Source organism: Paramormyrops kingsleyae, chromosome 11 (assembly GCF_048594095.1).
Source record: "Paramormyrops kingsleyae isolate MSU_618 chromosome 11, PKINGS_0.4, whole genome shotgun sequence".
Lineage (NCBI taxonomy): Eukaryota > Metazoa > Chordata > Actinopteri > Osteoglossiformes > Mormyridae > Paramormyrops > Paramormyrops kingsleyae.
In genome coordinates, this window is record NC_132807.1 from 3,195,171 (window position 1) to 3,217,625 (window position 22,455).

At 44.0% G+C, this 22,455-nt stretch overlaps 2 protein-coding genes across 5 annotated transcripts; one reads left to right on the plus strand and one right to left on the minus strand.

Annotated features, from left to right (window-relative positions):
• Positions 1-213: 213 nt before the first annotated feature.
• Positions 214-8,988, minus strand: LOC111848062 (E3 ubiquitin-protein ligase znrf1-like). 2 transcript variants are annotated; one of them, XM_023819778.2, is made up of 5 exons: positions 7,953-8,988; positions 5,141-5,236; positions 4,828-4,933; positions 3,766-3,842; positions 214-620 (listed from the first exon to the last, which is right to left on the minus strand). In XM_023819778.2, the coding sequence occupies exons 1-4, from the start codon at positions 8,305-8,307 to the stop codon at positions 3,785-3,787; spliced, it is 615 nt and encodes a 204-aa protein (XP_023675546.2). In that variant the 5' UTR covers positions 8,308-8,988; the 3' UTR covers positions 214-620; positions 3,766-3,784. The 2 variants fall into 2 exon arrangements, with proteins under 2 accessions (XP_023675546.2, XP_023675547.2); XM_023819779.2 differs by lacking the exon at positions 214-620 and adding an exon at positions 1,867-3,514.
• A 2,552-nt stretch (positions 8,989-11,540) lies between these two features.
• Positions 11,541-22,455, plus strand: LOC111848047 (protein NDRG4-B-like). Of its 3 annotated transcripts, none has more exons than XM_023819749.2 (17): positions 11,541-11,686; positions 14,492-14,595; positions 14,689-14,727; positions 14,825-14,930; positions 15,080-15,200; positions 15,472-15,534; positions 15,693-15,753; positions 15,860-15,946; positions 16,136-16,192; positions 17,286-17,389; positions 17,503-17,559; positions 18,421-18,472; positions 18,691-18,738; positions 18,866-18,901; positions 19,018-19,069; positions 20,412-20,450; positions 21,310-22,455. In XM_023819749.2, the coding sequence occupies exons 2-17, from the start codon at positions 14,515-14,517 to the stop codon at positions 21,393-21,395; spliced, it is 1,089 nt and encodes a 362-aa protein (XP_023675517.1). In that variant the 5' UTR covers positions 11,541-11,686; positions 14,492-14,514; the 3' UTR covers positions 21,396-22,455. The 3 variants fall into 3 exon arrangements, with proteins under 3 accessions (XP_023675517.1, XP_023675518.1, XP_023675519.1); XM_023819750.2 differs by having other exon boundaries at positions 14,501-14,595; XM_023819751.2 differs by lacking the exon at positions 20,412-20,450.

Consider the following 22,455-nt stretch of genomic DNA (forward strand, 5'->3'; position numbering starts at 1 on the left):
GTGAGGAAGGTCACCTGCACTGCTGTACCTCTTAAAACAATGCAGCTGCTGGCAGCAGGATTTTGCGCTTGTCTGGTTGCTCACCTGCCGTTCTGTTGATTAAAGCTGACTTTCTTTCACGGATGCAGTTATGATACATTGACGTTCTCTCACTCTACTCCATCAATAATATGAACATTAATATTTCACTTCCAGGGTAATTCATTTCTCAGCATATATTTGAATTACAATGACCTGTAAACATCAGCATAAGAGACAAACATCCCAAATCACAGGAACAAACATCTTATCTGTAAACGTTTCAAAGACGGGTCAACACACTGTTCAGCGTTGAGCTCTGGCCGCAGACCTCTCCAGCTTGTCCACGACGTGCCTGGATGACCACACACATCCCAGGCCTACTCCTCTGGAGGCACTCCTGGGGGTGGTGCACAGCACACGCCACAGCCTGTGGGCACTCTCTGTCAGAGTGACCGCAGGATAAGGGGAGAGGGAGGGAGCGCCCGGCGACTGCACGGGTACCAGGGCACCCGCAGGAGTCCTTGGGGGTTTCACTGATGAAGTGACGTTGGGTGTATCAGGTTTTAAGGAGAGATGTCCATGAAGGGAGTAGGAACAGTCTGAAGAATGAAAGGGAACAGATCAATGTGTGAGTTTCCATAAAGAGAAATATCACGTCTATGATCCAAGGTGTGTCCTGTGCTGATCCATTCCCTCACCACAGCCCTGTTCCAACACTACTTACACTTGCACCTGGGCATTCATTAGAAGACAGTCTAGCTACCCTTACTGTTCCAGTCAAAAGTTTGGATACACCAACCCATTGAAAGGTTTTTTTGGTCTATTCTCTACATTTTAGAATAATTATAAAGACATCAAAAATATAAAACCTGATGATCCCACCATTGGGCCCTTGAGAAAGGCCCTTAATCCCAATTGCTGGCTGACTCTACTGCCTCCTTTACTCGAGTTTCATGAGGTGGCCTCCTGGGATGCTTTTCCAGCTGTCCTGAAGGAGGTCCCACATATATGCTGAGCACTCATTGGGCTGCTGTTCCTTCATTGTCTGGTCAAACTCCCCCAAAATCATTTCTACTAGCTTTAAGTCATATGGCCAGGTCATGTGATGCAACACTCTATCACAGCTTGGCGCGTCCAAACTTTTGACTGGTACCGTACGCCTAGTCAGCTCCTTGACAGCATGTATGTTTGCAATGTTTTATTTATTTCACTTATATGGTGCTTTGGACAAAAGCTTGTGTGTCAAATGCAAATGCAGATGTAAGATGGGTGGATGATCTGTGTCCCTCTGACTGTGTGTACACACATACACATATATAACATCTTCAGGGGAGATGGTGAGCAGACATCTGAGCTTCTTTGGATTTCATTTGGCCCCCCTTGTGGTATTAACAGGTAGGCAAACCTAACAGCACGTTCTGGGCATTAACTTAAATGGGACTACTGCTGCAGAATGGCATCCCACAAAGCAGGATTTCCCAGTTAGCTGGATGGCTTAAGCCAAACGTGATAACTGTCCAATAGGAAGAGAGGTAAGTGACATCCCTATTGGACAATCCATATGTTTGGCTTAAGTTATCTGGCTAAGAAATCCTGCTTTGTGGAATACCTCCCCCTGGTCTCTCTCTCTCTCTCTCTCTCTCAGACACACACACACAATTAACTTTATACAGCTATTTATTGGTTTATTGATAAAAAAAATATTTCTCTGAAAGTCATACCCTGCCACATACAGCGCTCGCAGAAAGTCTTGGGATGCTTGCTTAATTCAGAAAACTACTGCAAATTTATTGATTTATTACAAAAAATCATGACTTTATTTGTTTACAAACAGCATATATCACAATAGAAACAACCAGTAGTTTTAAGTAAAACATTAATTTCAAGTAGGTAATAAACTGAAACCCAAATTATAGTTCTTAAACAGCTGTTCTGAGTTACAAAGTTCATCAACAAGCAGTCGCATTGGGTGCTTTTTAATTAGTATCACATTTGCAATAACATAAAACACCAAACATTTGTGTTTAGTATCCCTTTGGGAGCCAGTGACAACAATTGCAAGATGGCAGGAAGTGAACTGAATGAGTCAGTCAAAAATATTACTTAAAAATGTCTGTGCAGAAGCTATGCGCAGATATATTAAACATTGCTTGTCAATGGACTTTTGTTATAAAACCGAAAAAACTGCAACATTTTTAAAGAATTAAGCAAGTCTTCCAACCTTCTGTGAGCACTCTATAAATACACTGCCTGGCCAAAAAAAAAGTCGCCATTTGAATTTTTTGTTGGGCCGCCTTTAGCTTTGATTATGCCGCATATTTGTCATGGCATTGTTTCCACAAGCTTATACAACATCTCATCCTTTATTTTCATCCAGATTTGCATTAATTTCTCGCCAAGATCCTGTATTGACAAGTGAGTTGAACCACTCCATAAAGCCTCCTTTATCACATCCCAAAGACCTTCACTGAGGTTAAGATCACAACTCTGTGGTGACCAAGTCACGCGTGAAAATGATTCCTCATGCTCCCTGAACCACTCTTTGACAAGTTGAACCCATTGAATCTTGGCATTCTTGTCCTGGAATATGCCCATGCCAACAGGGAAGAAAAAATCCATTTATGATGGATGGAGGTGTAACCTGGCCATTCAGTAGATTCAGGTACTCAGCTGACTTTACTTTATTGCTGCATAACGTTGCAGGACTGTGATAATGATCTAGTCATTGGCTTTTAAGTATTTGCTGATATAAATACAAATGGTGACCTTTTTTTGGCCAGGCAGTGTATGTACCAGTGCTGTGGACAAGTCACCCTGCTTTTTGAATCTAAGTCAAATATGGAGACACCAGTTTTCAGAAATAGATCACAAATATCCATGTTCATAAGCACTAATCCAGTACAGAGTTGTGACATCAGCAGAAGCTTTCCCAGGAAACCACTCATCCTGGCATGTCCATCAAGGGGGAACCACCCACTAATTGCATGTTGCTGGTTTTGAGGGAAAGCAAGAAAACTCCACACACAGGACACATGTGAGGCTCAAAGCCCCAACCCCCCAGGTGTACGGCAATGGTATTACCCACTGAGTCACCATGCTGTGCTATAGCTACACTACTCCATTTAAAAGATCATGTTTATTATGTATGAATAGTAACAAAAGGTTGGACACACCAACCAATAGAAAGGTTTATTTGTACTATTCTTTACATTTTAGAATAACTATAAAGTCATCAACACTATAAAATAACATATATGGAATTAGAAAAAAAGAAGTATTAAACAAAAAGGAATAACTTGCTGGTGGTGGGGGCAGTCCTGTGTGTTGGGACTCAGAAGGTTGCTGGTTCAAATCCCGTGGCTGCCAGAGTGATCCCACCAGTGGGCCCTTGAGTAAGGCCCTTAACCCCAATCACTCCAGGGACTGGCTGACCCTACTGTCTCCTCTACACGAGCTTCATGAGGTGGCCTCCTGGGATGCTGTTCCAGCTGTCCTGAAGGAGGACCCAGATATGCTGAGTACTCATTGGCTGCTTTTCTTTCACTCTCTGATCAAACTCCTCCAAAACCATCTCTACTGTGTTTAGGCCAGATGGCCAAGTCATGTGATGCAACACTATCACTCTCCTTTGTAGGCAACATAGTTTGTCCAAACTTTTGACTGGCACTGTATGCGTGTGTGTGCACACATGTGAGTACATGTCTACGAGTGTATCACAGCAGTGTTTGCGCGTTTGGGTCTTACCAGCACCAGTCCAGGTGGCTCAGTCTGCCGGGTGCTCAGGACAGGAGCGGCTGATCTCAAACCAGGAGTCGATGCAGCTGCAGAGAGATATTAGACTCAGACTTAACTGCTGCAGGCACTGCCAGCCATGGTACCTCGTTCCTTTACTAGGTTTAAATGTCAAAAACAAGACACTAAGTGCTGCATTATCCTAAAGAAGCTCAGGGCCACTTTTAACCCAAGTCACAGTTTCCCAACCATCCAGGGCATTTTTTCAGAATTTACTTTGTATTATATAATGATTTAAGTTTCACTTGGTCGGAGAATTTTCAGTAACATAGGAACCTAAGAATATAAGAAATTTACAAACGAGAGGAGGCCATTTGGCCCATCAAGCTCGTTTGGGGAGAACTCAACTAATAGCTCAGTAACACTTAGTACTAACTTAGTTACAAGTTGAAGTACAAATCATGAACAAATATTGTAGCTACTTCAGATAAAAGATACATTTTTCATTAATGATGAGCTAATGTGAGATTAGTATTTTTCTTATATTATTCATTACTTGTTCCTTCAATTGTTCCTTAGTAATTCTTTCAGTAGTTCACAAAGATTTACAGAATTAACAAATTTAGTAACAAATATAGTAACTGCTTGGAATAAAAGATGCATCACTATTAATTAATAATGAACAAACATGAGATCAGTATTTCACGTGTTATTAATTATTTGTTCCTTCAGTACGTCCTTTGGTAGTTCACAGAGGTTTACAGAATTAACAGATATAGTACCAAATATAGTAACTGCGTGAGATAAAAGGTGTCTCAATTCATTAATTATTAAACAAATATGAGATCAGCATGTAACTAAGACTTAGTTTGTGGTTAATTAACGCATAAAAAATAGCATAATACAACATCATTTGCGCCCAATTTTCTTTGTGGTTTGAGTACTTTGGTGTTCTAGTCATGAACAGTAATGCAGTCATACTGAAGTAGCTGCAGGTTGCGCTGATTTATGACAGATCGTATCCTGATTGGACACATGCTGCTCCCTCCAGCTCAGGTGGGGTGTCTCTCCTACCTTTTGTGGTAAATACAGAGGCACGGCAGTCTAGCAATGGAGTCTCCCTGCTGTAGCTCTTCCAGACAGATGACACACTCTCCCGAGTCCTTCACCAACACGTCATCTACGCAACACCAAGCACAGCAGTTCGTGAGAAGAAGCTGAACTCCAGCATCACAACCTCCATAGTCTAGCAGAACCATCTGTGGATGTTTAGTGATCAGCTAGTTCATTTGCATAATTTCGTATAGGTAAGTTTAGCCCAATAAGTAACTCATTCCCACAGCAATTCTTTGAGTGGTAGGGAGAAGGGGGCGGGGTTTTGGCACACCGTTATAGGAGAGGCGGGGCTTGCTCAGGCACATGATGAAGTGTACTTCCATCTCAGTAGACGCCACGGACTTGGAGCAGATTGGACACTTAAAACCTGCAGAGCAGAAGCAGGGAGTCACGTCACCAGTGCAAGAAGAGCATCCACTGCACCGCTGTACCCAGTGAGGACAGATTTCAGCTGTGGATGTGTGGAGTGAGACATGTTGGAGTGTGTATAGGTTCTGGTCATTTGTCTTTTAGCGATAGCTGAAACTCGAGTGTGGCGGATAGCCCGGTCAGCCACGCATGTCAGAGTGTGACTGTGCATGACAGTTTTTATAAGCAAAATGTGTTTCATTGGGACTTCACAAATAAATGAATATTTGAATGTCACCATTTGCATTTAAATCAGCAAGTATTTAAGAGTTAATGACTGGTTCATTATTACAGCTCAGCAACGTTATGCAGCAATAAAGTGAAGCCAACTGAGTACCTGAATCTCCTGAATGACCAGGTTATCCCATCAATGTATTTTTTCTTTCCTGATGGCCTGGGCATATTCCAGGACGATAATGCCAAGATTCATCGGGCTCCAATTTTCAAATTGTGGTTCGGGGAGCACAAGGACTCAATTTCACACCTCAACTGGCCACCACAGAGTGTTGACCTTAACCCCATTGAAAGACTTTACAGAATGGTTCAACTCACCTATCATCAATACAAGATCTTGACGAGAAATGAATGCAAATCTGGATGAAAAAAGATGTTGAGATGTTGCACAAGTACATGGAAACAATGCCGGCGGTCTAACAAAATATTAAAGCATGCAACTTTTTTTTTTTTGGCCAAGCAGTATATATATAAATTTCAGTCCATTTTGGAAAATGAATGGTCTGAGGGCATCTGACAAATAGAAAGGACACATGGGTAGAGAGGTTCAGGTCAGAAGGTGACAGAGAAGGTGACTTTCCTGAAGCTAAGGGAACTCTGTCCAAAATAAAACCTAAAGTCTAATCGAGGCAACCGGATGAGTAACTGAACTGGTCTCCACACCAGAGCTCAGGTAACGAGCGACACCGCCTGTGATTATCTTCACTGTGATGGACACCAAGGTGTCATTGTGTAGGACTGTGCAGTGCTGAAGATCCTGGAATCCACCACTAATGTGGTCAGAGCAGAGCGTCCCAGAAGCGTTTCTCATCTACCTGTCACCATTGACCTGAATCGGGTGGGGGGGGCGGGCTGTCCTTTCAAATCTGGTGCGGGTGGTCTGTGAACTCCTACAAACATGGATTAGATTCCAGGGTGCATCACACATCCCTGAGCATGTGTGATGTGACTCAGTAGAGGAGGAATCAACACAAGAATATACAACAGGATTAAATGGAAAATAATACAGAGAATATCATAAAAATGATGGTGCCGGATACACAGCGGTTTGAGCAGAAGAACACGGACACATACAGAAGTGAGTGTGGGAGAGAGGAGGATGGGCGTGGGGAGGCACAGGTACAGAGCACGCTCAGAGGTTGCGTCCCACCCCTGGAGTGTGACCCAGTTTCCTATGCTCTGTTTTCAGTGTCTCCCACTGGGAGAGACAGACAGAGGGAGTGAGAGAGGAGAGGTATGCAGAATAATGAAGGGAGAGGCAAGGAGTGGAGAATCATCTCACCGCCGTGAAGATTCATGACTGCACCTGATGGCCATTCGTATCTGCAGTGCACACTGTCCCTCGAAACAACCCAAGCATCACCTACTCACTCCAAGTTTCTTCTACATTACCTAGGACACTCAGAATTATAAGGATAAGTTTAGCAGCTAATTTCATTATTAGTTTGTGTGGCTGGCTGGACAAGATGTTCTGCAGAAAATTAAAATCCTAGACCTCATAAATATATGTATGCCAATCTGTAAATCTCGGTAAATGTCTCAGTTACGTTTCAATCTGCTTGAGTACATCGCCAATCCTGAAGTGATGAATGCAGCATGTCAGACTTACCCATGTTAAGATACTCGTGGCTGAGTAGGATCCAGTCAATGGCTATCCTATACCAGCTAATCTACTAACTACAGTAAACAATAAACATTAGCGCCATCTAGTGTATGGTGGTAATGTGTCAGACATACGGCACCGAAGTATTAAGTAATGTGAGTTCGTGGATGTCAGGGTTCGACAGCGTGGGTCAGCCAGTGTTAGTGTGTGTACTTGTGACTGTCTGTCAAAGAGAGTGTGGGTGTGTGATAGAATATGTGCGTCTCTGTGTAAAATGCACTTGCTGTGTGATATAATTACATTTCTACTTTTTGCCCTGCTTTGCCATACACCACTAAACTAGGTCACCTCAGGCAATCATCTAACCTGCTTCCTAGCAGAGGAACACGCCTGCATCCCCAGTGACCCGCATCACCTGTGCTGCATTCTCCGTTAGCTTTCCTTCTCTCACACAAGGTATATGTGCACATACAAATACTCTGTTTTTATGCCATGCATGTACCCTGAAGCCTCCCCCCCCCCATCTTTACCAGCAGGTGGTTACCAACCTGCACTTTTAACCAAACGCTGCTGTTGTACCTCTAAGGTTAAGTCGAGCGATTCACCTTACCTACTTTTAGCATACATGCATGTACACAATTACGCTCTTGGAATAAGTAACGCATAAATAATAATATAAAGAGCGTCCTTTACACAACGAATATTAAACAAAGATGATGATGATGATGATGGCACTGATGAAGATGAAGATCACCTTCACTGGGACACCCCTATTTTACAAAGAGCCTCCCATACGCCGTGAATAGCGGCCGTAATCCCGGCTATGACTCCCACTCACCGTTATGGGCGCTCAGCCACCGGGGCGCCCGGTGCAGAGGCAGGGGGGCGGACAGCGTCCCCCGGGCTCCCAAGCACAGCATGCTTCCCGTGCGACGTCCACCGCCCGAACCCCGATAGCCGTTACTGTGAGTCCCCGGTCCCCCATCCACATCCCCGGCTCCACCAAAAGGTACGGTCCCGCCGTGATCGGCACCGATCCCGGCCACGGAGCTCGCCGAGCGACTGCGCTGTCCCATGGAGCTGCCCGATCGATGGTGCCCGAAGCGGGCCGTGGGCGGCACCACGTTATCGTCCGTGGAGACAGCGGGAAACGCGCCCCGGGGTCGCCCTGTAGTGCTCTGCTTGCCTCCCATCCAAAGCAGACGGGGTGTGGGCTGCTGAAAGCGGAGGACTCAGCTCCCGGTCCGTGTCAGCCGGACACAAGTGGCTGTAAACGAGCTGTCAAGTCCGACCGAACCAGCTGTGTCTAAAAGACGTAAGAAAGAATTTCCACGAGCGAGTCATGAGCAAAGAAAACCGCGGGGAGAGCAGAATCCCCTCTTCCAGATGGGGTACACGGAACGATTCTTGCTGCGACTTGCGTATAATGCTACGTTTTCCTTTAAAAAAAAGGAGAGAAAAGGAAAAAAGGAGGTCCGCCCCGCCAGCTCACCGCTGCAGTGACAAGCGCCTACAGCCCATTTAGACAGATACGGAGAGAGATGCTGTGATCTGGGCAGAGGTAGACAGACGTGGTCCAGCGCTGCACATCAGCGGAGCATCATTCGCCCGCTAACGCCTCATCTGTTCCCGTGTGGCGTACCTTCCTCCGTGGGAATAACGCGGTACCATGCACCGAACGGTGACACACGACGTTAACGACATTTCAGGAGGAGCAGGCTGCCTACCACGTGGAGATGATAGATCATAAGTTTTAGGGGAAAAATGTATTAAACGGCACGTTTTGTAAAAAGACAATCCAGAGTCAACACTTAATCATAGCTATTATTCTTATGATGTTGTGATTCGTCTTCCAGTCACTTATCCAGTGCAGGGTTAAGGCGATGGAGCCTCAGGAAGCGCAGGGCAGAGAGGCAGGGGACACCTTGGAGGCGTGCCAACCCATATGCACACACACGCACTGTACAACAGGTGGAGAACATACAAACCAATTAAACTCCACAAACACAATAGGGGTGGGACTCAAACGGGCAGCCCTGGAGGTGTTAGGTGAGCCACCGTGGTGTCCTAATTAAAAGCTGTCATAATAAATTCAATTTTTAATACCTAAAATCTGATACATAAAATGATGAAACATCGTCCGTTTTAATGCAAAAGCTTCAAATACGTCAAAGCTAAATGCTGACGGACACCTATAACCCTGACCCAATGCTTTGTGCTTGTTGCCATGTAGGAACGTCGCTAGAGATTTATGAATGGGGGGGGGGGTAAGCATTTACTGGAGGGGGGGGGGTGTCTAGATTTTCATGCAAATGAATGAGCCCCCCTAAAACAACTCTAGCGACCCCCCTGACATCACCGATCTAACCGCTTATCTTATTTAGGTTATGTGGATGGGGTCAGGAGCCTATCCCACATGGCACAAGGCTGGGGTACACCCAGGACGGCATGCAAGTCCATCACAGGGCACACATACCCATACATACAATCATACTCTGTGGGCAGTTGATAGTCACTGATTCCTCCTTGCAGGAGGAAGCCAGAGTAAACAGAGGAAACCTGCATGACACAGGGAGGACTTGCAAACTCAACACACACACACACACACACACACACACATACACGGTGGGGGTGGGATTAGAACCTACACCCTTGTGGTGTGAAGCAACAGGGCTACCCACTGAGATACTGCAACTAAAAGTTGTCATGCCAAATGGAACTCTGTTAACTATAATATTCTACCAGTTATGTTTGACTAGACAGCATGAAAAGGAAATCAATGACAAAACTGATGTAAGGAATGTGCACTGTTTTAATGAAAAAGACAAAACAAGCAGCTGAATGCCCACCTGCTTCCTGCAACGTTTCACACTGCCTCCCTCAATCCAGGTAACCTCATGGCTGCACTTTCTCCATGTGACACTAGGTTTCATTCACTTGCATGTCATGTGACCTGGTCCTACTGTCCCAGAGGTGTGTTTATTAGGTCAGTGTAGAGGATCTGTGGAGGACATCTTAAAAGAATCTCAGGAGAACGCTACATGAACTGGGGTCGATTCTCTTAGTTCTCTTACTTAACCACCAGGGGGAGCCTCCTCTGAAGGAACCATCCATGTATGATCGGTTGCTGGGCAGATTGGCGTCTGGTATTAATTCATCACAACAGCAGGGCTAAGGTTACATCCCCTTCTATTACAGTATTGTTGTACAATGTACAATGACAATAAAGTTAATCTATTCTGTTCTATTTTACCGTGTTTTTCTTTGGCGTTCTAGAAATATTTCATGCATAATCCGCAATTCTGCTGTTATTCACAAAACAAAAATTGCTACATTTTCGTGCAAATTCAAAATTGCGCATACAGAGATATTGCAGTTTACAGCGTAAACTTAAAAAGAACAAAAGCTTATATTTGAAGTAATCATTTAGACCAAGGATTAAGTCACTTGTCAGTGCCTCTCATTTATGTCAGTCCATAAATTCGCATGTACACTGAAGCGCAGTTAGACAATGTGAAAACGACAGCTGGTGTGTGGAACCCAGGCCTGGAAATGAAGGTTACTTGGCTGCAGTTTCAGTTGCAATGGCAGTTTCCTGGTGTTCTGTGAAAATGTGTCCTCACTGTCCTATATGGGATGTTCTCCGAATCCTAAAGGAAGATTCCTATTCCAAGCAGCACAGGACACAAACAGAATAACATGCTGGATGGAGGTCCAGTCCACCTCTAGACTTTTAACAACATTTAATTTTCTTTTTCTTTTCTCGTCAGTGACACTATTCTCCCACAAATCCTGGCTGAAGGATTAGTTAAGGATTTTGTGATGTTGTGCCTGCTTTTCTCAAACAATTAACACAATTAAATCTTATCTTGAAATGCAGACGGTACTGTGAGGAATTTGTGGGGCACAGTGTTTGTTTAAAAGAGCAAACAGGGTTTGTTGTCAATGAACACAGACCAGAGTAATCTATGTTCCGAGGTATTGACTGTGCGCTAAGCCTGTCCTTTACAGATGACAGATTCAGGTGGAACTCAGAGTCCTCGGCACCTCCCACAGCTTACCAGTGCCGTGTGGCCGTCAGCTTCACGCGGCTCGTTGGACCTGTGAGGGTGTGTGATGCAGTTTCAGGAGGATGTTGGGTAGTGAGCATCTCGTTCCAAAGCAGATCCAGACAGCCTGCTCCCTATTGCAGTGTTACATCTGTCTCCTCCTCATTCTTTCTTTCTCTGTTCACCCATCATTCCTCCTCTCCTTCCACCCCATTGCATGTCTTTCTCCTCTCTCATTCTCTCCTTTCTCCTCTCCTCTCTCCCTCAGGCTGGTGTATGATGTCTCCCTCTCCTCCCCCCCCCCCCCCCCCCACTCCACTGAATGTGCCATGCTGACTCATCTGGGCCAGTACGTGGTGTCAGTGTATTACTGGGGATCTCCTGCTCGCAGAGCAGACGCAGGAGCTGATAGGCTGGGCGGCATCTTGCTGACACGCACGTAGCATCAGAAAAACACGGGGGCAGTGCCACACTCTTACATACACATACGTAGCCGGAGCAGAAGCACGAAGTACTGCAGCAGGTAAGAGATTTCCTTGCTGCTTCTGGAAGCTCTTTCAATTCTACAAACATATGACCGTAGATGGCATCTCTTTCATAGACATGTGGCTGTAGATGCTGCTCAGGGCTGTGGAGATTAAGGTGGTGACAGGGGGGGTGGGAGATTGTGGTCTAATATCCCTGCTGCATGTGGGCATTCTGCCCAATGCAGAGTCCTAAAGCTGGATTTATGTGTGGACACTGAACCAGGAGCCCACAGTAAAACACAATAATAACAAAAGAATACTTTGGTTCAGATGTTCCTTTATTTATGTGGGACCCAAATCAGTACTGTGTCTGTGCTGTAGGTGTTTGTTTATTCCTGTGGGATCCATGACTCTCTATGTGCTGTAGATGACTGTGTATTTCTGTGGGATCCATGACTTTCTCTATGCTACATGTCCATTTATTTCTGTGGGATCCCTGACTTTCTCTCTGCTACATGTCTGTTTATTTCTGTGGGATCCATGTCTTTCTCTCTGCTACACGTGTCTATTTATTTCTGTGGGATCCATGACTTTCTCTGTGCTGTATGTCTGTTTATTTCTGTGGGATCCATGACTTTCTCTGTGCTACACGTGTCTATTTATTTCTGTGGGATCCATGACTTTCTCCCTGCTGCATGTCTGTTTATTTCTGTGGGATCCCTGACTTTCTCTCTGCTACATGTCTGTTTATTTCTGTGGGATCCATGTCTTTCTCTCTGCTACACGTGTCTATTTATTTCTGTGGGATCCATGACTTTCTCTGTGCTACACGTGTCTATTTATTTCTGTGGGATCCATGACTTTCTCTGTGCTGTATGTCTGTTTATTTCTGTGGGATCCATGACTTTCTCTGTGCTACACGTGTCTATTTATTTCTGTGGGATCCATGACTTTCTCCCTGCTGCATGTCTGTTTATTTCTGTGGGATCCATGACTTTCTCTGTGCTATACATCTATTTATTTCTGTGGGATCCGTAACTTTCTCTGTGCTATGTACATGCATGGTTATTTCTGTGGGATCCCTGACTTTCTCTGTGCTGCATGTCTATTTTACCCTGTGGAATTCACAATTTCTCTGTGCTGCATGTCTGTTTATTTCTGTGGGATCCGTGACTTTCTCTGTGCTGCATGTTTGTTTTTCTCTGTGGAATCCACAATTTCTCTGTGCAGCATTTCTGTTTATTTCTGTGGGATCCTTGACTTTCTCTCTGCTACACCTCTGTTTATTTCTATGGAATCCATGACTTTCTCTCTGCTATACATCTGTTTATTTCTGTGGGATCCATGACTTTCTCTGTGCTACACGTGTGTTTATTCCTCTGTGTTTGGTAACATAACGGTAATGGTGAATAATAACGATGGTATTTATTTGGCTAAGGACAAACATGACCTTCCTTCCTTTAACACCAATAGTTAGGCAAACGAGAACACAAGGACCTGTCTCTGTCCTTAACCCGACCTCTTGGTCTGATCGTTCCCGTGTCCCATCAGAAAGTTGCAGGCCGTATAGCTCAGGGCGACAACTGAAGTGGTTTGATGGAAACCCACATCCCCAGTAGCACCGGGTGACCATGACTTCATTCGCTCACGCAGCCTCTGAGTGTTCTTTAAAGGCCATGTCCGCTCCTGGACTCATCTTCACCTCGGCAGCTTCAGCCACATCCTCTCTCCAATTTCAGCTGGCAGTGATGTCCTTGTGTGAAGTGAAGCCTCACATTCACTAGAATTCTGAGCATGTCCAGGACCAGAAGTCAGCTGGCAAACAAATAGCCCTCACACCAAAGACTAGCAGCACTGGTGTAGGTTTGCATGTAGGCCTTTGTAGATGGGTTAGTAGGGTGAGATAATGAAGGTTAGAGTTAGTACACCTATAACTAGTTGACTTGGGCAGAGGAGTGACCCAGTCTTACTGAGAGGTACTATGTTTGGAAGACAAAATGAAGTGAAGAATATCAAATATCCAGATCTATGGCTCTGTCTCATCTGTCTTCCAGGAGAAAAATAAACACCTTAATAGAAAGAAATCAGCCTGTTATTTCAGATCTGTGAACATTTTGCTCTGTGACACGTGGCTGCAGAGTAACGTGTCACGCTCCGTGCTATTTTCCTCTTCGACTGAAATGTTAATTGATATTGATCTTCTTAATCCAGTCTGTTCACTGACCTCAGCTGCGCATCAGAGTTTGAGTATTTCCCTCGGGGAATGGAACTTCATTTTGCTGCCTGTCCTTCCACCATTTTGCCTTGTGTTTTATCCAGTACAAGGGGACACTGTCCTGTTCTTAAGCTTAATTTTAATATGTCATTATATTTGGTAACACTTTACATTAAGTGCACCTTCATAATGCATTCATAGAACATTCATAAGCAGCATGCAAGTACAGCTTAACATCCTAACATCCCTTAACTGCTTTAATATACATTAATAACAAAGATTACATGATTATACAATTAAAATGTTTGCTATTAATGTGTATTACAGCTGTTAAGGAATGTTAGGATGTTAAGGTATACATACATGATGTTTATTAATGGTTTATGAATATTTAATGAATGCATCATGAAGGTGTACTGACCATTTTATGAATGCAATATAAAAGCATTATGAAGGTGCAGTTAATGTAAAGCGTTACCTTATATTTATATGAGTTTGACCTGTTTTGTCCTCTGACTCTGCTAATTTATGTTGCTGATTCTAAGTCTGATTCTTCATTGGTATGAAAGTCCCAGGCTTTCACAAACATGCTTTGCATTGTGATGTTGATGGAAAGGATCTCTTTCACTCTCACCTACTGCTTTAGTGGTTCCAGGTCACTCTCCAGGGATGGCTCGGATGCTGGAGCACCAGTTCACCGAAGAGAAGCCTCTGCTGGCTGAACAGAGAGGAGGTCAGGAGACAGACATGGTAAGTCTGAGGTGTGAATGCGCATGTGTGGTAGTGAGTATCTGAGGGGGTGTTTGCAAGTTCAATCTGTGATATTTGTGTCTTTCTCAACAGGAAAACTGTGAGCCTTTCATCTCTGTGGGAGACTGGAAGGTACTGAAGAAAGATGGGACAATGGGCCAAAGGAGATGTTTAACAACATGCACATGCGTGTTTCTGCAGTAATGCTTTCTGTGGCCACATCTTTTAGGAGCACAAAATAGAGTCTCCCTTTGGGTGGCTGCATGTGGCGACCCAAGGGGAGCCCAAGGCAAACAAACCTGCCATCCTGACCTACCACGACGTGGGGCTGAATCGTAAGTACATACCCCAAAGCATGTGCATAGAAGAGGCTGCAGAACTGAAGTTGGCGAGCAGGGAGAAAAATTGGAAAAAAGTACAGGGCTGTTTTATTTGTCTGTGGAAAGTTCTCTGTGAGCCTGCAGGGCCACCTGTTTCTCCACAGACAAGCTGTGCTTCAACGCCTTGTTCAACTACAATGGCATGCAAGAGATCACGAAGAACTTCATGGTGTGCCATGTAGATGCCCCTGGACAGCAGAGTGGGGCCTCTCAGATGTCACTGGGGTATGTTCTTAGATATTGCATATTCTCATTCAGCCTATTGAATAGAAAGCCTGCTGTTGTGTATTGTGCTCTGGGATTGATTGAAAGTCCGTATCTGAGTATTCCGTTCTGTGACTGATTGAGAGGCCTGCGGTTATGTGTTGTATTCTGGGGTTATTTGAAAGGCCCGCAGGTGTGTGTCTTTCTGTTCCTGGATTTGTTCTGATTGATTGAGATGACTGCTTTTTGTTGGGGCTCATTGCTCTGGGTCTTTACTGGTTGTTCTCTGCAGGTACCAGTACCCCACTATGGATCAGCTTGCAGGCATGCTGCCCAGTGTGGTCCAGCACTTTGGGTAAGTCCAGGGGGTGGGGCTGGGGGAATGGGTAGGATCAAAAAGACCATTATGAATAAGGACGTCTGGCAATGGGGACAGAATGAGGTGAGAGACAGGCAGCTAATATTGAATGGTGTGGTGATGTCGTGTTTTGTTCCTCATTGCCATGATGCAAGAATCAAGAGGATTCTGGGTATTGGAGTCGGAGCAGGAGCCTACATCTTGGCCAGATTTTCGGTGAGATGAGGATTAAAAGCCATAGCAGAGAATATGATATGCCAATATCTCCAGCTCTCACCCTGCACTTCCACATCTTCTTTGCCTTAACATCCTTTCTCTCCAGCTCCTCTTCCCAGATCTGGTGGAGGGTCTGGTTTTAATAAACATCGATCCCAGTGGCAAAGGCTGGATTGACTGGGCTACTGGTAAGGTTAGTACTGTACAAAATACAATCGATGATCACATAGAAAACACATCATCTTGGAATCAGAAGATTCAGTCTGGCTGTGAAGTCACACATTTGTTTTTGATAAATCTGAAAGTGGGCAAAGACAGCCGGCTGTTTGACTTTGTGGATTACTGGGGATTTTGGGTGACATTCTGCCCTCTGTTCTCTTAGCTCACAGGGCTAACCAGCACTTTGCCAGAAACCATCCTGCCACATCTCTTCAGCCAGGTATGCTGCACAATCACCCACATGTGGGAATTAGAACCAGTAATTCTTTGAAAAAAATTGTATATACAGTGGTACCTCGGTTCTCGAACTTAATCCGTTCCGGACTCCGGATCGAATCCTAAAAAGTTTGAGTTCTGATCAAATTTTTCCCATAAAAAATAATGGAAAACCAATTAATTGGTTCCCGGCCCCCCAAATTACACCTAAATATGTTTTTTTTTTTTTTTTTTTTTTAGCATTTAAACACAAAATGAACAGGATAAAACAAGAACATTTTTTTCTTAATGGCTTCCAAAACGATAAAGATCTTATCCCAACATTACCCCTGTCCTGCCCCGATCGTCCGCTCCTTCCGTGTGCCACGCCCCCTCGTTAACCTCGTGTGGGATCCCCATGTGATCAGCTGTTTCTGGTTGTTGTCATTAGTCCTCTGTATTAAGTCCGCGTTTCAGTTTGTTTCCCCAGTCCGGTCATTGGGTGCGTTCGACTTGCTTACAGCGCTGGCTTAAAGCAACGCATTCTGATCCTGACACAATGCATTACGGTTAGATGCATTGCGACTTCTCACCCGGCTGCACAAACTGGAACCGCCTCCGTGACAACACACCTTTGCCCTTATTGGCTGAAGAGTTTAGTTACACGCATGACGTTTATATCCCAGGCAGTTCCGAAGTGTAATCTGGTATTTCTCCTGAATATCACATAAAGCAGTGAGAACAGGTTTTCAGTTAATTTACCCGGTAAAATAAAGTTTAAATAAATGACATAAATGCTCTAATAGTACACGTAAGTTAGTGGTTTATTTATTGTTAGTTACTGTAATGTTGCGCTGCTTTATTTGGTTAATCGTCCAGTCTGTGAAGAAGGCATTCAAGTAAGAATTGCATTGTAGTGCGACTCATTTCCTGGCATGTACAATTTATATTAGGCCAGCGTTCACGGTTCGACTTCTCATATTCAGATGGAGTTCTAGGTCAAACTGGTTTTTTCCACTTTCAAGAAATTCAAGTTCTAGTGAGTTCGAGAACCAAGGTACCACTGTATTCCGCTAATGTTAAGCTAAATTCTAGTGCAATTCCAATTCTGTCCACAGGAGGAGCTGACAAACAACACAGAGCTGGTTCGAAGCTACAGACAGCAAATCAACAGTACGATTAACAAGTCTAACCTACAGCTCTTCTGGAACATGTACAACAGGTGAAACACACACATGCTCTCATTGTTATACACATTCAGTGTCACTCATACTTACACGGGCACAAACAGACATGGTGTGAAAGTGCACACGCTGACACTGATTCTCGTTTCAGCCGGCGGAGTCTGGACATGAACCGATCTGGGTCGGTGCTGAATTCAAAGACACTGCGGTGAGTGTGTGAGAGTCAGTGTCAGCTGGCTGGAGTGAGATTTTCAATTCCAGACAAATCCGCACACATATTTACATATATTCAGCACAGTGTTATGACCTTGTAAATAGTCAGTAGGGCCCCAATGCTTTTGATGTAGCTCATTTTAAGTTTATAAGGGAATAATATAGATTTCTTTTAAGATTTCTTGTATGAGTGTGTGAGCCTGGAAGCATGAGTGTCACACCAGATGCGTGAGAGTGCGTGAGTGTGCAGGCCTCCATGTCCGCACTGAATATTCACAGTCTTCCTTGGTGTCACAATAAAAGCTCCTCTCATTTCCTGTCCTGGACATCCTTATCACTACTGCTGTCTTTCTTCCATGTTTTTTTTTAGTTCCATGTGCTCCTCTTTGCTCACCCCCCATATTAAATCCTGTGTGCCTTGCAGCAGTCGGCCTTTTTTCATTTTTTACTTGCATCACTTCCTTTGCGTGCGATATAAGCACAATCCAGTGATCGATCCAGCCTCCAGAATTGCTTATCCAGTACAGATTTGTGGTGAGCCTGGATGGAATGGGATACCACTCTATGTTCTGGCAAAGGTCTGTCCTGTCTGAATGCTGCTGGCTGCTCTCTCAGCCTTTACATAATAGCATAGATAAAAACATGATATCCCCATAGTTGCTAAAGTCTTGGAGGTTGTTCTGGGTACTTTCTCCTTTGTCCAAAGAGATCATGTAGTGCCAATTTGTCTTCCGTCTGATCTGATGATTTCCGATAAGGTATTTCATCACGTTCAAGAGCCATTTTTGTGGGATAATTCTGGGTTCAGGTAGTTCTTACACATTCTATGCGTGTGTCCATGCATGCTGTCCTGCAGCTGCCCAGTTATGCTGGTGGTTGGTGACAATGCTCCTGCTGAAGAAGGAGTGGTGAGTCTGCTCTATGTCGAGGAACATCTATCAAGACCCCATCTCTCTCTGCCTTGTCTCTGTTTTTGCAGATTCCTCTTTTGAGCCATCAGTCTCTCTCCTAAAATGGATTTTTAACATTATATTATTATTAGATTTTTCTGTCTTGCTTCCTTGTGTGTTGTCTATTCACTAAGTCATCACCTTGGCCTTCTTTGACCCCCTGTTCTTTTATCAAGGTCGAATGCAACGCCAAACTGGACCCCAGCAATACCACTTTCCTCAAGGTGAGAGGTTTATCAGCACATAGATGGTGCTTTAAATTCTGTCATGAAGATCCCTGCAGTATAACATGGCACTCTATCGTGTGCCAGAACAAACCCCCGCTTTAATCTCATGCATTTTATCCTCAAGATGGCTGACTCCGGAGGGCTGCCCCAGATCACACAGGTCAGAGACATGACTCATTTTCCCACAATACCCCTTCATCCATTTACATGTGGGGGAGAAATTTTATTTCACAGGGTTTTTGTCTTGTTGGTTTCATTTGTTTATTTCTTTTTCAGCCTGGAAAACTGACTGAAGCTTTTAAGTACTTTCTCCAGGGTATGGGTTATGGTAAGTGCATCACTTAAATCAGGGGTGTCAAACTCAATCGCACAGAGGGCCAAAACTCAAAGAACACTTTAGGTCGCGGGCCGAACAGGATAATTTTAGTCTGTTCAATAAATGTTTAACGTTTTTTGCACATAAATATGAATTGAAAAAGTCAGGATACAATATTATTCCAAAATAAATAAACTTAAACTTAAAATAACTTAAAATATTTTCCTCTCCATAAAAGTATCTCCTGTCAAAATTATACAAATTCAAAATATGAATATTCAGCAAAAAAAACTGAAAATGATCATTTGAAAATAAAAATTGTGCTTTTAAGTGAAAGTTAAAATAATAATAAATCAAAACATTCCATTTTCTTTGCTCTTATGCCATTCTGTCAAAGCTGGATGCTTGGCATATTTTCTTGGCAACAAGTTAGTTTTTGTTTGGGGTAAGGTTCTCTCAGCCACATTAGCTCCACAAACAAGACACACAGGTTTACTGGCAATGTCAATAAACATATACTCAGCCTCCCACCAGTTTTGAAAGGCTCTGTTTTCAGATTCAGCTTTTCTCTTGGCCATTGTTAGGGGCTAGCTTTGACTTGAAATTATAGTTGTATACATCAACAGACGCTTGATCGATCTGACGTAATTGACGTAAAAGGTAGCCTATCATCCAGTAAGGCAAGTGTTGCGCTGAATTATGGGATTTGAAGTTTGTGTGTTATCAGCGTTTCATATCACTGGGCCATTAAAAACAAGATATATAAAATGATCTTGTGGGCCGGGTATAATTGTACGCCGGGCCGGATGTGGCACGCGGGCCTTGAGTTTGACACGTGACTTAAATTGTTTGATTGTAAACACATGTCAATGTGCTGATGTGGTGAACCTGCAGTGGAGACCATCCTGTGAATGGAAACCCGTCTAATCAAAATCACCTTGGCATGGAAATATTGTATGTATACACATGGATGCATTGCATGCGTATGCATATGTATTTACTGTACCTATGGGTATACAGGTGTATGTATAATCAGTACTTTGTGTATGTGTTGTGCATTTTGTTATGTATACATATTTAATACATGTTTGCTTAACACGTGTGAGCATGCATCTGTCCAACACCCCTGTTCTGCCTAGAACTTGCCCTGGTTCCCATGAAACAGTCTACTGGGCCCAGTCCAGTACAGTGCTGTGGACTCTCTGTCCTCCAGTTGCACAGTATACTGCACTGGAGGTGTCTTACTGTCACTTCTTGGTGTTACGGCGCGATGTGGCATCTTGCTGCTCTCCTGCTGAAAGGCCTTTGTTAGATCTTTTTAATTCTCATTTTTCCTTCTTGCTGCATCTGCCAGTTACGCATATAAGGGATCGAAGATTAAGTGGAGGTCCAGGTACTTCCTGTTTTTGTCTTTCTCTATATTTTGCCCTTTGATTCCTCCACTATTCCCTGTACCTTTCCCTGGATCTTTATCATGTTTTTTTCTACTTTCATGGAATCATACCTGAAGACATGACAGGAAAAAATGCTGTGGAGGTCACATGGTGTAGCCTATATGACCCTCTGCATGATGGGAATGAATGCCATTCAATTCCATGACGACCCACAGCTAAAGGCGCTGTCCTGTCAGATCATTAAGGTCTAAGGCTGGAGACACATGGAAAGTAAACGTACAGAGGAATGAGTGGCATAGCTGGTCCTAAGCAGAGCAGTGAGTGGACAGAGAAAAAGCTCTAACAGTGAGGGGGTCACTGTCCCCATGCTCTCTCACCAGCCCATCCTGCCTGCCCCTTCCTGCCTGCTTCTGAGTGGTAGACAGTGTGTCACATGCCTGCTCATTACAGCGAATCACATGCCAGTCCATTACAGCTTATTGCATGTCTGCCTATTTATCCAAAACACAAGTCAGGATTCTTGGCATGATACTTGAGATTGTTCTATGTGTTTCTCTTGAAGCCAGCAGATCATGTGAGATGTAGCAGCATGATTATTCATACTCCATATGAGAAGGGATAGAAGAAATAATTTAGACACTTTGAATAGTAACAGAAAATTAGTCTATGGCAGCTAATTAAAGGCTGTATTACCAGAGTTATACTGGATGCCTTAAAAATTTAACCCTGTATATCACTACAAGTCAAATATTTATTTAATGAGGTAATAATTCTTTCTATCAGTCTGTCTCTTCCTTTCTCTCTCACACTCTTTTTCATTCTCTCTTTCTCATTCTCTGTCCTACCCTCTGTCCACAGTACCCTCTGCCAGCATGACCCGTCTGGCCCGGTCTCGCACTGCCTCTCTGACTAGTGCCGGTTCCGTGGATGGTTCTGGCCCATGAGCGATCCTGCAACAGGATGGGGGCAAGGTGCTCTGTGGACGTCCCCATGATGGACTCTTTTGCTCAGCCCGTCTCTACCTTCTCTGCATTACATACCACCTATTCTCCAATGAGGGAGAAAAGCAGAATTCTCTCTCTCTTTTAGATTCTGCCCAGTGCCTGACTCTGTCTCATGAGTACCCTCCATGTGCCACAATGTAAAAAGCATACTAATCATGTACCTAAGAAAAACCCAATTCTTCTTCTCTACCCAGAAAAAAACCTGCTCTAATCCATTGCCCAGGGAAACACCCACACTAATCCTGCAGCCAGGGAAACACCCACACTAATCCTGTAGCCAGGGAAACACCTGTACTAATCCTCTATCCAGGGAAAACCCCTCACTAATTCTGCAGCCAGGGAAACACCTGCTCTAGAGTGTGTTTCCCAAAAGCTCATGTTAGTAACATACACAGTTGCAGTTGCATCATTTCAACTATGTAAGCTGCCTATAGCCAGGGAAACACCCACGTTAATCCTCAACCCAGGGAAATTAATACTCTAATCTTGTACCCAGAGATACACCCGCACAAATCCTATACCTGAGAAATACCCACTTTAATCCTGGAGAAAGGGAAACACCTGCACTAATCCTCTATCCAGGAAAATACCGACTCTAATCCTGTGCCCAATAAATACCTGCTCAAATCTTGCACCTGGGGAAATACCTGCTCTAATCCTGCACCCAGGAAACACCCACAATAATCCTGTACCCAGGAAACACCCACAATAACTCTGAACCTACATCTGTATCAGGAAAACCCCACAAACACACCTGTATATTAGGAAACCCTTTCCTTTAGTGATTCAAAAGATTCAAAGGTGGTTATAATGTATTACATTATTCTTATTGTTCTGATTATTTTGTCCTGGTGGTTCTATTAGCAAACACACCCTTGAATATGGCCACGACCACAATGACTCCAAGGTGACCTACTGCACTTCTTTAAACAGCTCTGTGGATGTAAATGTACCGCTGTCCCAATCCTCAAATAAAGGCCAGGCAGAGCGGACAGAGAAA